At 35.6% G+C, this 13,533-nt stretch overlaps 1 protein-coding gene across 6 annotated transcripts in view; it reads left to right on the forward strand.

The window, feature by feature from the left end:
- BRMS1L (BRMS1 like transcriptional repressor) overlaps window positions 1-13,533 on the forward strand; it is a 70,018-nt gene that overhangs the window by 23,812 nt on the left and 32,673 nt on the right. For 2 of the 6 annotated variants that reach the window (XM_072838281.1, XM_072838285.1), the window contains exons 5-10: window positions 90-186; window positions 1,248-1,331; window positions 2,217-2,281; window positions 3,168-3,207; window positions 3,639-3,765; window positions 5,489-7,094. In XM_072838281.1, the coding sequence (XP_072694382.1) occupies window positions 90-186; window positions 1,248-1,331; window positions 2,217-2,281; window positions 3,168-3,207; window positions 3,639-3,765; window positions 5,489-5,606 (531 nt within the window). In that variant the 3' untranslated portion in view covers window positions 5,607-7,094. Of the gene's footprint in view, window positions 1-89; window positions 187-1,247; window positions 1,332-2,216; window positions 2,282-3,167; window positions 3,208-3,617; window positions 3,766-5,488; window positions 7,095-13,533 lie in introns of those variants that run through there. The other 4 variants (XM_072838280.1, XM_072838284.1, XM_072838282.1 and 1 more) reach the window with 3 other exon arrangements.

Below are 13,533 nucleotides of genomic sequence, written 5' to 3' on the forward strand. Positions count from 1 at the left end.
TGTTAAAAGTATTTTAAGAGTAAGTTATTTAATACTCATAGTTAAGACTGGTTTTTTACTTCTACTTATGCATAATTTTTTTTTTCCAGAGTGAAAAGCTTTTGTTATACGATACAGTCCAGAGTGAACTGGAGGAGAAGATAAGAAGGCTTGAAGAGGATAGACACAGCATTGATATCACCTCAGGTAACAGGAATGACATGATTATGATATTTCCTTAAGTGACACTGAACCTGTGATTTACTGTAGTTTCTTATAATATCCTAGTCTTCTAATATAAACAGTATGTAAATGAAGGATCCTAATGAGAGGAGAAAGAGGAGACTTGTAAAGAATTTGATAAGCTTGTGATTGATTGTGTTGTGTTGATTTTATTTGAATTCACATTTCAGAAAGACAGAAAATGGGGCACATGAAAAGGGACAGAAGAGAAATGTGAGAGACACTATAGGAGTAAGAATAGTTCACTTTAAGAATAATGAGAATATTTTTATAATATAAGAATGGTATTGGAAGACAGCTACAATATATATTCTTCCAAGTGTTGAAAGATCAGGTGGAAGAAGGAATAAAAACCTTTTCTTTTTTGTATCATACAAACTGGAAATTAAGGTAGATTTCTGTCTTAGAAAAAGGATAACTTATTAATAATTAGAATAGTCCAACATTGAAGTTGGCTTTTTCAGGGGTATTATGGAAACCCTTTCTACATTGGGTTGACGATGTACAGGGTTATCCTACAGATCTTGTATGTATATTATTTTACCTCTTAAAAAATTTTATTTCTTTGGCATAGAGTAGGCAAAGGAATCAGATAAGCTGAACTCTACTGCCATGGCCCCAGTCCCCACTACTTGGGTGACTATGAGCAACAGTTACTCTAGTTTTTCTAAATCAGTCTCCTTGTCTGTAAAATTGAAACAATAGGAATGAATGCCTAACTCAGAGATAGCTTTGAGGATTAGATGACACAATGCATGTAATGTATATTTAATAAAGTACCTATGTTCATCACTTATTGGTCATTAAAGTGCCCAGGTGACTTTTACTTTAATGAAATTTTATAGTCATATGTGTATATACTTAAGTTTATTATATATATATATATATATATATATATATATATATATATACACACACACACACACACACACATAGCTACATATGAAATACTGCTACCATGAAATTACATAGCTTTTTCCCCTGCTTTGATCTCCAGCAGCTAATACTTAATTTTTATTTGCCAGAGCTATGGAATGATGAGCTTCAGTCAAGAAAAAAGAGAAAGGATCCTTTCAGTCCTGACAAAAAGAAGCCAGTTGTTGTTTCAGATATCCTTTTCTGAATTCTTTTTGCCTCACTATACATTTCTGCATTGTGCATAGCTTTGTATTTTTATTAGTATACATTGACTTTATATGATCCTGTAGTAGGTAAAAGATGACTTATAAAACTGGTTAAAGGCAGAAAATATAATTTAGATTAAGAGGGGTAGGGAAGAAGTAGAAATTTAGTCATGATCTCAGCTTTGAAAGAAAATTAATATGGCTTTGTAGTTCACAAAAGCTTTGTTGTGAATCAGCTGTTTAGCATATAGCATGATTGTTTAATTCACACGTATATTTTTTAACACTTTCAATATTTCTGAAGTTGGAATGTATTTATTTTAAGGCTTTTTTGTTTTTTGTTTTTGAGAGAGAGAGAAAGAGAGAGAGGGGAGCAGTAGAAGGAGAGGGAAAGAGGATCTTAAACAGGCTCCACACCCAGCATGGAATCTGATGTGGAGATCGATCTCATAACCCTGTCATCATGACCTGAACCGAAATCAAGTTGGACACCTAACCAACTGAGGCACCCATGTGCCCCAGAAATTGGAGTGTTGTTTAAAGTAATATGTGTTTTCAATCAAGGTATTCCCTGTGGTACCCTCCCCTTACCACTCTGCCTTTGCCCATCTCCACCTCAAAACAGTGATTAGGTTGGTGGTATATCTTACAATCAGTGATAACAGAGAATTAACAGAATATGGTTATAGCATCTGAAGTACTGGAATATATTTATCATGGTACTAAGTTTTTTGGAGAATAATTTGAAGTCAGAATTCAGCATGCCAAAGGATTATATCCAGAAATCATTGTTCCAATTCTCTGAAAAACAGAAGTTTGGGAATTCAAAGTGTGAAATTCTTACAGCTAAGTTAACCTTGACTTTTCTACGTCCATATATAGTTTATATGCTACAAGATCTTGATATTCTTGAAGACTGGACAACAATTAGGAAGGTATGATTAAAGAGTAATGGAATACAAGTACCTTTTATAGTGAATTTTTAAAGATTTCTCTTGTTTTTTACTAACACATCAAAATATGATTATTGTTAATATGCTTTGCAACATTCTATAGCAATTAATGCTAATACAGATAACAATGGATTCTAAGAATATTTTAGGAGAGACATATCAGCAACTTGATTGTATTTTTTCCTGTAATAATCTAATAATTTGTGCAAAAGTACAGAAAAGCATTTATTTTAGGTTGCCCCAAAATAACAATAACCTTTCTGTGCCTTGTCCTTAGCCCATTCCTGGCTTTATAGGGCACTCAATAAATATTTCTTGAATGAATGAAAGTGAGTGTTTGAACCCTTATTGTATGTCCTTTTTATTCTGTCATTAAATATTCAAGAATTATGGGATTTTCTGTGCTTGTTTAAAAGTAGAGACTTATTTTTTGTATTAAATTTTTCCGTTTGGGGATCCCTGGGTGGCTCAGCAGTGCAGTGCCTGCCTTTGGCCCAGGGCGTGATCCTGTAGTCCCAGGATCAAGTCCCGTGTTGGGCTCCCAGCATGGAGCCTGCTTCTCTCTCTGCCTCTCTCTCTCTCTCTCTCTCTCTCTGTCTATCATGAATAAATAAAATCTTAAAAAAAATAAATTTTTCCGTTTTCAGAAACTTCTCAGTTGAGAGAGAGAATTCAGATATTGATAACACCTCTAGGTGAAATGGTTATTCTTTATATTCCTTATGGTCTTAGACATTAAAATTTATTAGAGGAGCTGAAGATTGTATTTCACTTTTAGCTACTGAGGTCATCAGTAGTGTTGTAGACATTAAATAGATCCCAAATTTACTTTATCAGTCTATTAACTCTTTCTTCTTTTTTAATTAAGGCAATGGCTACACTGGGTCCACACAGAGTGAAAACAGAACGTAAGTCATTTAATCTACGTTTAGGAATCTTGTCTGTGAAGACTTGTTGAATCAGGGCTAAGTCATCCACATACTAAACAGTGCCTCCATTTCATTTCATCAGTGAACACTACTCCTGGAATTATGATATTTTAAATCCTATTTAAAATTGGCACTAGTAACTGATAATGTACCTGCTTCCCCTTCTGGCACTTGCCTAGTTAATTAATGGTTTATTGTACATTGTATAGCTTCATTTTGTAGTTATATTAAAAACTTTGTGAATTATATAGGAAATGAAGAAATTCTCTTGTTTCTGTCATTTACCTTTGTTATCTAAAATATTTTTAGTGGTTTTTTTTCACATATATGCATGGACTGGTGTTAATGTTCTGCACTTTTGTTCTGACAATATCTTATTAATATAACAGTTTTTGAACTGATCCCTTTAGCACCTGTGAAACTGGAAAAACATTTACATAGTGCTAGATCTGAAGAAGGAAGATTATATTATGATGGTGAATGGTATATACGTGGACAAACAATATGTATTGATAAAAAAGATGAATGTCCTACAAGGTAAAAATTATCATTCAGTTTTGCTCAGTATTATAGTTTATAACACTGTTGTCAATAAATATTTGCCCCCTCTGTAGTGCATTCATAATACACCATTCATTAGTTGCTTAAAGATCCTTTTCTCTTGGCATATGATTGGTTAGCATGTGTGTATACCAGTGTTAATATTTGTAGACTAATGTCACGTATTAAGTTCTTGAGCACAAGCATTAACACAAGAAGAAATGTTGGAATTATTTAGCCAGGTAAGTAGTGCTATTTGTTCTTAAAGTAGATGATGAATTGTTAGGATTTTAATATTATGATCTTTAAACCAGCCTGTTAGGCATTTTGGGTGGACATATTAATCGTTAACTTTTTTTGCATGTGTTACAGTATGTATCAATTAGAGTAGGAAAGGAATGTAAATTAACGAAAATACCCTAAGAGTCCCAGGAATTACAGTATAATTTGAAAACTGAAAGCTGCCTTTTTAAAAGGCTCAATCTGTCTAAGCTTAAATAAGGTTTACATAATTATATAGCCTTCTAAGTTTTTGTGTTTTTTTAGAGATTTTATTTTTTTAAGTAATCTCTACACCCATTATGGGGCTCAGATCCACAGCCCTGAGATCAAGAGTCCCATATTCCACTGACTGAACCAACCAAGTGCCGCTATAGCCTTCTAAGTTTTAACTGGTTGTAGCCTTTGGAAATTATTAATGCTAATTACTGCTTTTGTTCCTTCAGTAGTTTAGGATTTAATTCTGAGTGATAGCCTTCTTCAGTAAGAAAGTATCTTTTTCTAGGTATGAATGGTTAATGCAGTGTTTTCTATTTAAAGAAGAATACTCATTTTCCAAATACAGTAGTTTTACTTGGACTGTAATTTCATCTGTAAAGTTTTAGGATACTAGAAGTATTGTGTATAGTAATTTTCCTCATAGAAGCCCACTGAGCTAATTCCTAGGTTCTATGTGATACCCCTAGATCTTTTGCTTTATCTTATTGCTTTTAAGACATTTTACTGATTACTTAGCATGTGATTTAAAAAGAGATGAAATAGTACAAGAGGATTAAACACAAATCTATTTTTAAAAATATCTCTACATAAAGATAAAGTAGTGTCAAAAAGAATCCATGTAAGTACCAAAAAATGGTTTGACACCGGGAATTACGAATACCAATTAGGAATTGGTATTTTTAAGATTTCCTACACTGGGTGTTATACGTAAATGATGAGTCACTAAATTCAATTCCTGAAACCAATATTACACTATGTGTTAGCTAACTGAAATTTAAATAAGAACTTAAAATAAGTGGATACTCTGGAAAACTAAAGCATTTAAAAAAATAATTTAAAAAACTGGAATATTTCCTACAGCTGGGGGTGATATAAATTGGAGGTGTAAAAGTATATAATTAGTGTTTTTGGCTCCAATGTGTGTTTTGGGGGATGGGTTGGTGTGGGAATGTAGTAGAAACAGTGTGCATTTAATAGTTCTAAGAGTAAATAAGACCAATTCTATTAAGGAAAGAAAGGAGACTGTCTCTTAAGTGTTGCCGACTCTGGTGTTTTTGACCGCGTGCCCTGCTGGTAGTGCAGCATTGTGGTAAATGACAATTATGTACCTGAATCCACTCTTGCAGTCCAGCTATTCTGATTTTATGGCTTATACTCTAAAATGAGTGGTGGAGGTGTACTGCAATTCATTCATTCATTCCTTTTTTCCCCCCCTTTTTAGTGCTGTAATTACAACAATTAACCATGATGAAGTTTGGTTTAAGAGGCCTGATGGAAGCAAATCTAAGCTTTACATTTCACAGCTACAGAAAGGAAAATATTCAATTAAACATTCATAATCATGATTTAAGTGTTATCTAAAGCTACCTTATTAGTGTTATCAAGTGTGATGTGCCATGGGAGTTAAAAATGTATTCAATAACTTAATATTCTCATCAAATCATGAGAGACTGTATTTGTAGGTAGTACTCTAAGTAGACTTCATATTGATATGTCAATGAGACAGTAATAAAAACTTAATCATGATCATTACATTTATTTGCCTTTTAGGTCCAATGACCAATAGGTATATACGGTAGAGGTTTCTTACTAAATTTTTTGTTTTTTAAAAACATTATGCAAATCTGTCTTATCTTTAGTGAACTCTGTTGCTAAATGGCTATATTTGTCTGCAGTTTCTTTGATTTTTCACATCTTTGTCATTTACTGTGTTTGTAAATAAGCCTGATAAAATGTTTCTTATAAATGGTTTGTACTAGTACATTAGTGTTAAATCAGAATTGAGATTTAAACATATATACGTGAGTATGTATATATGGCATCATCAGCTAATTTAGAACTGATGGCCTTTCTTTACAATCTTGTTTTACCCAAAATTAAGCTATTGGGTTTGAAAGCTTAAAGGGAGCACTTTTGTAGACTAGCAGCTTTCTTTCTCCTCTTCCTTGATTGTATGGTGGTGACCTATTTTTACAAATTATACTTAATGTTAATTAGTAAAATTAGCATCAAGTAATAACAAGCTTCTACCTGTATTTCTTGTGAACTTTAGAGGGCAGGTATTTATGCCTGGTATTTATGATGCAGTATATAAGTGGTGAATAGTAACTGACAGTATTGTGGTGCTTGCTGTACATGTCTGATCTTTTGAAACAGATTTTTAGTAAGCATTTTCCAGAGGTAAAACTAGGTTCTTATCTTAATTTTATTCCTAGGGCAAACTAGACAGGGATAATTTTCTTGAATCTATTCCCAAATTAATATTTTTATCTTTGGTGTTTCTACACTTTAATAAGGCCACTTGGTGCAATTTAGAAAGTATTGACCTCTCTTCCCTTAGCCACATGCAAAATTAATTTCTAAAACCTCAGGAACAGTACAAAGAATTGAAACCCTCAATATGGCAGCACAATTGGCTGTAGTATATATTAGGGTACAACCAAATCAAGTTTTCCTGGTGGTCTTGTGCACTTTAATTTCTGTTATAATGAGACTGAAGAGGATGAGAAAGAGAGCTACTTATTAACACTTAGGGCAGGAATATCTGCATTATTCCGTTTGTTTTCTTACTCTTTTACCTCTGCAAACATCTTCCTGTGCAGATCACTACTTCACAGTTGCCAAATGTTGAAATATTTGACTTCTGAAACTCGTTATCAGCAAAGTTATATACTTTGTTCTGTTTCTAATTAACCTTAGCAAATGTACATAATGTCATAATCCAATAGTATTTGACAGTACTTATGTATACAATGTTTCATAAGCATTTTTAATAAGATTTGTATTTTTAAATTTAGTATATAATAAAAAGATGTGTTTGAGTGTCATTTGTAGTGTCTTGAATTACTCCTGTGTAAATTCTCAATAACTTGTTCACTTCTACGAATGATTTGAGCCAATTTACATTAATAGGTACAGAGAGTTGTAAGTATTGAACAAATGTTTCTGCTTCTCTAAGCCACAATTCAACCTCTGTTGGGGTATATTTAGATATTCAAGATGGCCAAGTTATGCTTTATTTAAAAATATGCACATATGTTATACTTTAATAAAAATGCACTGTATATGTTCTGAGATTCTAAATAGAAAATCTTTATTTTAAGAAGTATGATTTAGTGCATTAACTTTCAAAACATCTACAACTGTAATCATCTATAAAGTACTATAAAATAAAGTACTACAAAGTACTATAAAATATATTTTTAAATTTCATATTGGCAGTTTGCCATTAGATTCTGATCAAAAGGTTTTAGGATTGTTAGAATCTGTGAAGTGTGATATTATCAGTTGCTGTTGCTATCGTTATGTTTACAATCAGCCTGTTTTAGGATCAATTTATGGTCCTTTCCTGCCACAGCTCAGTATTTCATAGTCAGCCCACCATTTCTTGCCATTTCCCATTTAAAAAACACCCCACCAATCACTAATCCAATGCATCACTAATAATTATTAGCGAATTAAGAGCACAGTCCTCATTCTCTCCCATTGGTGGCTTGGGCTCTGAGTACTTTTCGTTGCAGCCTTTTTCATATGAAGGTTGTTCTGATACACAGATTATTCCTCAGAACTCAAACATGGAGCACCTGGGTTAAGCATCTGCCTTCGGCACAGGTCATGATCCTGGGGTCCTGGGATCAAGTCCCACGTTGGGCTCCCTGCTCTCTCTGCTTCTCCCGCTCCTTCTGTCCCTCCCCCTCCTTGTGCCCTCTCTCTCTCTCTCTCTCTCTCTCTCTCTAATAAATGAAGAAAATCTTAAAAAATAAAACAATGAGGCTAATGCTTAAAAAAATTTCAAACACCACTTAGAGAATTGTGTACATCTCACTGATAATTATTTAAAAAGAACAGGGACATTGGCTGTTATTTCCAAGAATTTATTTGTGAACCCAGTAAGTTCCATACACTAAAACTGAACTAAAATGAATTTATAAGGTAAGAAAATTAGATGCAAGATGAATATATTAAGTAGGATTTATGTAGTCCCATGCCAAATTGGAATATAAACTATTTTAATTGCTAAAGATAGGAGATTAAAATATTTTTTTAAAGGAACATGAAAGCTTAGAATGAGGTTAGAGAAAAACACATGTTCCTTATATTGTCTTTATGGATGAACTATAGGAATTGTGGCTGGTAGGTCAGGTGAGATTAACTGAGGCAGTTACCCCCATTGGTCACTGTGGCTTAGTCTGAGTCACAGGCCCCAAAACTTGAACTTTATATATCCTGTTAAGGGCTCAATTGTACCTCCCCTCTACCCCATACCAAATTCATATGCTGAAGCAATTACCCCCAGCAGCTCAGAATATGACTGTATTTGGAGATAGCGTCTTTGAGAGGTGAGATTAGGTAGACTCTAATCTAATTTGACTAATATCCTTATAAGAAGAAGAGATTTGGACATCAGACATGCACACAGAAGTGACTGTGTGAGGACAGAGCAAGGTGAGACCTGTAAGCCAAGAGAGACCTCAGAAGAAACCAAACCCGCCGACACCTTGATCCTGGGCTTCTCACATCCAGCGCTATGAGAAAATAAGTGTCTGTAGTTCAAGCCACCAGTCTGTGGTATTTGGTTAAGGCAGCCCTAGCAAACTGATACATGCCCCCAGGTGACAGCCCTGGGGAGTTAGGATTGAAGGGGCAGGCAAGCGTCAGTTTAATAATTTAAACTGGGAAGTATAATTGAGAAGGAGACCTGGCTCCTGAAGTCTGTTCTTTCCTTCTACGAAAATAGATGAAAGCAACCCTGTGATCAGGAGATTTGTTTTGGTGAAACCAGAGTTGTCAGTTCATTGGTGAGGGTATCTCCTTTCCAGTACTGTGCTGGACACGTTGCTGTCATCTTACCGTCGACTTTCTTTTCTTTCCTGGTGCCCTGGTGACCAAGATCTCTTCTCTGTTGATGGGTTGTGCAGGCCCTGCCCACATCCCCCCTCTAAGTTCTTTCTATACCGTAAGCTTTCCAGCTCTGGCCGGTTTACTAGACCAGAATGGACCCTGACTCACGGGCAGCCAGTGATAGTACTTGAAAGTTTTAATGCTTGCCATCTACCGGGGACTGTATTTAATGTATAAATAAAGTTATTTAATATTTTACATGTTTAAAACAAAATGAACGTAATGTAAGAATTCTAATATGTTTACTCTTTAAGAATTTATTATATATTAGGAATTTCTGGTCATGAGGTTTTTCACAAGGTACCAAAGGCAAAATACTGTGACAGAACTTATTTTTGGAATGTTCTAAAAACAGTTGGTTTTATCTCAAGTTGCTAACCTTTCTGAAAAATGTGTCTTTTCCCTTCCCATCTGCCCATCTACCCATCCATCCATCCATCCATCCATCCATCCATCCATCCATCCGTCACTAGAAAGCAACTATAAGTCTAAAATTTCTTTGCTTCTAAACTTGAAGCTAATATATTCTCTTTCAAAGACACATTTTAGGGGATCCTTGGGTGGCTCAGTGATCCTAGCGCCTGCCTTCGGCCCAGGGTATGATCCTGGAGTCCTGGGATCAAGTCCCACATCAGGCTCCCTGTGTGGGGCCTGCTTCTCCCTCTGCCTGTGTCTCTGCCTCTCTCTCTCTCAGTGTCTCTCATGAATAAATAAATAAAATCTTAAAAAAAAAAAAAAGACACATTTTATTATTAAGTAAGGTCAAGGGAAAAAGTTTTGTAGGAACAGTCTTTAAAGTTTAAGTTTCCTTTTCTTATTCGTTTTCCTCTAATACAGGTTTGAGTTGGGTGACCTTGCCAGCACTCTCTTGAAGAGAGAAGTGTAATTCTAGTCCAGAAGCAGGCCACATGGTAGCTTTTCATCTCTACCAGAAAGATTATAGTTTATCGTATTAAAATGCTTAGAAAACCAGATCCTTGAGCAGAAGCTAAATGACATCTGCTATTAGAGGGATCGGAAAAGAAATACGATATTTCACTTGTTATTGAAAGAATTTGAAAATGGCATTCTTAATGGCAAAAACGGTAAGTGCTTTCACTTGTTTGAGGATAAATTTATGATTTCAGTATATTATGTTTAAGTACATCTATGGGCAATTGCACTTACTAAGGAAAACTGATTTTTTTGTTTTTTAATACAAAGACTTTAGGCACTGTTTAAGTTACTTATTGACTACAGCAGTTTTTGGTTCAGCTTATAGCCCATGGTGTTAACTTATATTTTATAATTATATATGTATATATAATAACAGTATCCACTACACAAGGGCCAACTTGGTTTGGGTAAACTTATATATGTATATATAATAACAATATCTACTACACAAGGGCCAACTTGGTTTGGGTATTTCCTAAACCCACTTGAGCTGTACCCTCTTATGCCCAAAGGGTCTGTTGGGGATCCTCAGGCATATAGGAAGGGGAGCTCACTCACCCTACTTCCCTTTCTTTAGATCTCTCCTCTCCCTCCCAGTGAAGCTGCTCAAGGGCATTCTCGGCAGTGATCATGACCCAAGCCCACTCTGTGCAAGACTGCCAAAGCAGGAGGAGACCCAAGAGAGGCTGCTGTTCTGGCCACTCTACCTGCAAGATTCCTCCTGTACTCAATTGGTTCTCTGGACTTACTCTTTTGTACCTCCATTTTGAGCTTTAAAAGATTCTGTAAGATTCTAGCCCTATATTGTTTTTCTGTCAGGTAAATAAAATACAGCATAGCAGGACCTATTATTTACACTAAAGGAATAGTATGTGTATTTTTTTAGATTTTCTTTTTTACTTAGAGAGATAAGGAGGAAGAGACAGGCAGGCTCTGTGCTTAGCAGAGAGCCTGACACAGGAGAGCCATCTCACAACTCTTGAGAGCCAAAATCAAGAGTTGGATGCTCAACTGACTGAACCACCCAGGCACTGCAATCCTTTTTATTTTTATTTTTATTTTTATTTTTTAAATTTATTTATTTATTTATTTATTTATTTATTTATTTATTTATTTAAAAAGATTTTATTTATTCATGAAAGACACAGAGAGAGGCAGAGACACAGGCAGAGGGAAAAGCAGGCTCCATGCAAGGAGCCTGATACAGGACTCAATCCCAGGACCCTGGGGTCACGATCTGAGCCAAAGGCAGACACTCAACCACTGAGCCACAGGCATCCTCCACAATCCTTTTTAAATATGTCTTGGTGATCATTCCATATCCACCCTCAAAGATCCAGTTCATTCTTTTTAATGACTGCATTGTATTCATTTTATGGAATTAACACATGGAATTCCATGGTATGGAATTGATGAACATTTAGAGTTTCCCTTTCTTATCAATAAGGCCAAAGTGAACACTCTTGGACATATATTTTTGACCTTGGGAAAGAATATATTTGTAGTATAAATTTCAAGTAGAATTGCTTGGTCAAGTGGTAGGGGATTCTTAGAATTTACTAGATATTGCCAAATTTCCCTGCAAATAAATTGTACCCATTTTACACTCCCAGTAACCATATACAATGGTGCCTATTTCTCCTTATCACCAGAAACACTGATTCTGGTAATTAATTTTCAATGTCATTCTTCTACTTTCTCTTTATTTTTTTTCCTTCAGGCTGTACGATAACCCTCATTCAAGCTCTTTTTAGAAGTCTTCACTCACTTCATTGACTTCAGCTACCACATATGTTCTGACAATCCCAAATCTAAATCTCTGCCCTCACCCGAGTTATGTACGACAAGTAACCCGCTGGGCATTCTCATCTGGTTGTCACACTTTTTGAACTTAACACATACAAAACCAAGTACTATTTCTTCTTCACATCCCTTCCCCCAACCCTGCTTGTATTCCTCCTCTGTTCCTGCTCTTGATTCATGCTGCCATCTACCCACATTCAGGCCTTGGGGAAGCTATGGCAGCTGACTACACTCATGGGCTTCAGAACAAGACTAAGTGTATGTGAACTCTGCCACTCACCAGTAATTTGGCCGTGGGCAATTTCTTTTTTTTTTTTTTAATTTATTTTTTATTGGTGTTCAATTTACTAACATACAGAATAACCCCCAGTGCCCGTCACCCATTCACTCCCACCCCCCGCCCTCCTCCCCTTCTACCACCCCTAGTTCGTTTCCCAGAGTTAGCAGTCTTTACGTTCTGTCTCCCTTTCTGATATTTCCCACACATTTCTTCTCCCTTCCCTTATATTCCCTTTCACTATTATTTATATTCCGTGGGCAATTTCTTAACCTTTGTGTGCCTCATAATGTCCTCATCTGAAAATGAAAATAATACTTAATGTTTCATAGGGTTGTGATGAGGATTCAGTGAATTAATATATGCCATGTGCTTAAAACAGTGGCTGTTACGTGATAAATCCTATATAATGGCTATTTATATATTTTAGCTGCCCCTATCTAATTATCAAGTCCTATAGATTTTAACTCAAACATTTTCTGAAATCACCCTCTTTTGTCTCATGCCCCAGATGCTGCTCTAATTCAAGCTTTTAGTATAGTTTACTGGGATGATTGTGATGGCCTAATTGGTCTCCTTGCTTCTTGCCCTTTTTCTTTATAGCAAATGTTATGTTTCTAAAACCCAGAACTGATTTTTCCTTCTTCTTCTTCTTCTTCTTTTTTTTTTTTTTTTTTAATTCTCTCCTGGGCCTCAATTCTTTTGCCTGCAGGGCACTGTAGTTCCACTTTTTCTAAGAAAGGCTTTTCCCTGAACCATGTGGCTCCCAACAGGAGCATCCATTTCTCTTATGGTCTGCCAGTCTCAGTCACAGTTGTTGAGACCAGGCAGGCATGTAACTCAGGCTGGCCCGGTTAGAACCCATTGCTGGATTTTTCAAGCTGTAACTGTGGAAACAGAAGCAGTCTTCCTTCCATATTGTACCTGAGAAGACAACGAAGTTTGAGGACTACAGACAATTACATTTCCTGCCCTGTGTAGAAAGACAACAGGGAGCTGAAGAGATGGAAGACAGACAGGTAGTTTCTTGGCTTTTACCTTCCTGCTTCCAGCTGACCCACAGTCCATGTGTACCATGATCTTTCTTATGTTACATGAGTCTTCTAATGAATTCCCCCCCACCTTTTTTTTTGTGAGCTGTGTTTCTGACCCTTGCAACACTTATCACAATCACTAGGGCTTCATATTCTGATTTTTATCTTAAAAATTATAATAAACTTGTAATTTCACCACAAATTCAAGGAATAAAAATAATGGGGATATTGGTAGAGTTGCAAATGTAGATGTGAGAAAGCAAAAGCTAGGAAATGCTTGGCACTCACTGCTAGGCCTTGGAATTGTCCTGTTGA

This window comes from Canis lupus, chromosome 9, assembly GCF_048164855.1.
Source record: "Canis lupus baileyi chromosome 9, mCanLup2.hap1, whole genome shotgun sequence".
Classification (NCBI taxonomy): domain Eukaryota; kingdom Metazoa; phylum Chordata; class Mammalia; order Carnivora; family Canidae; genus Canis; species Canis lupus.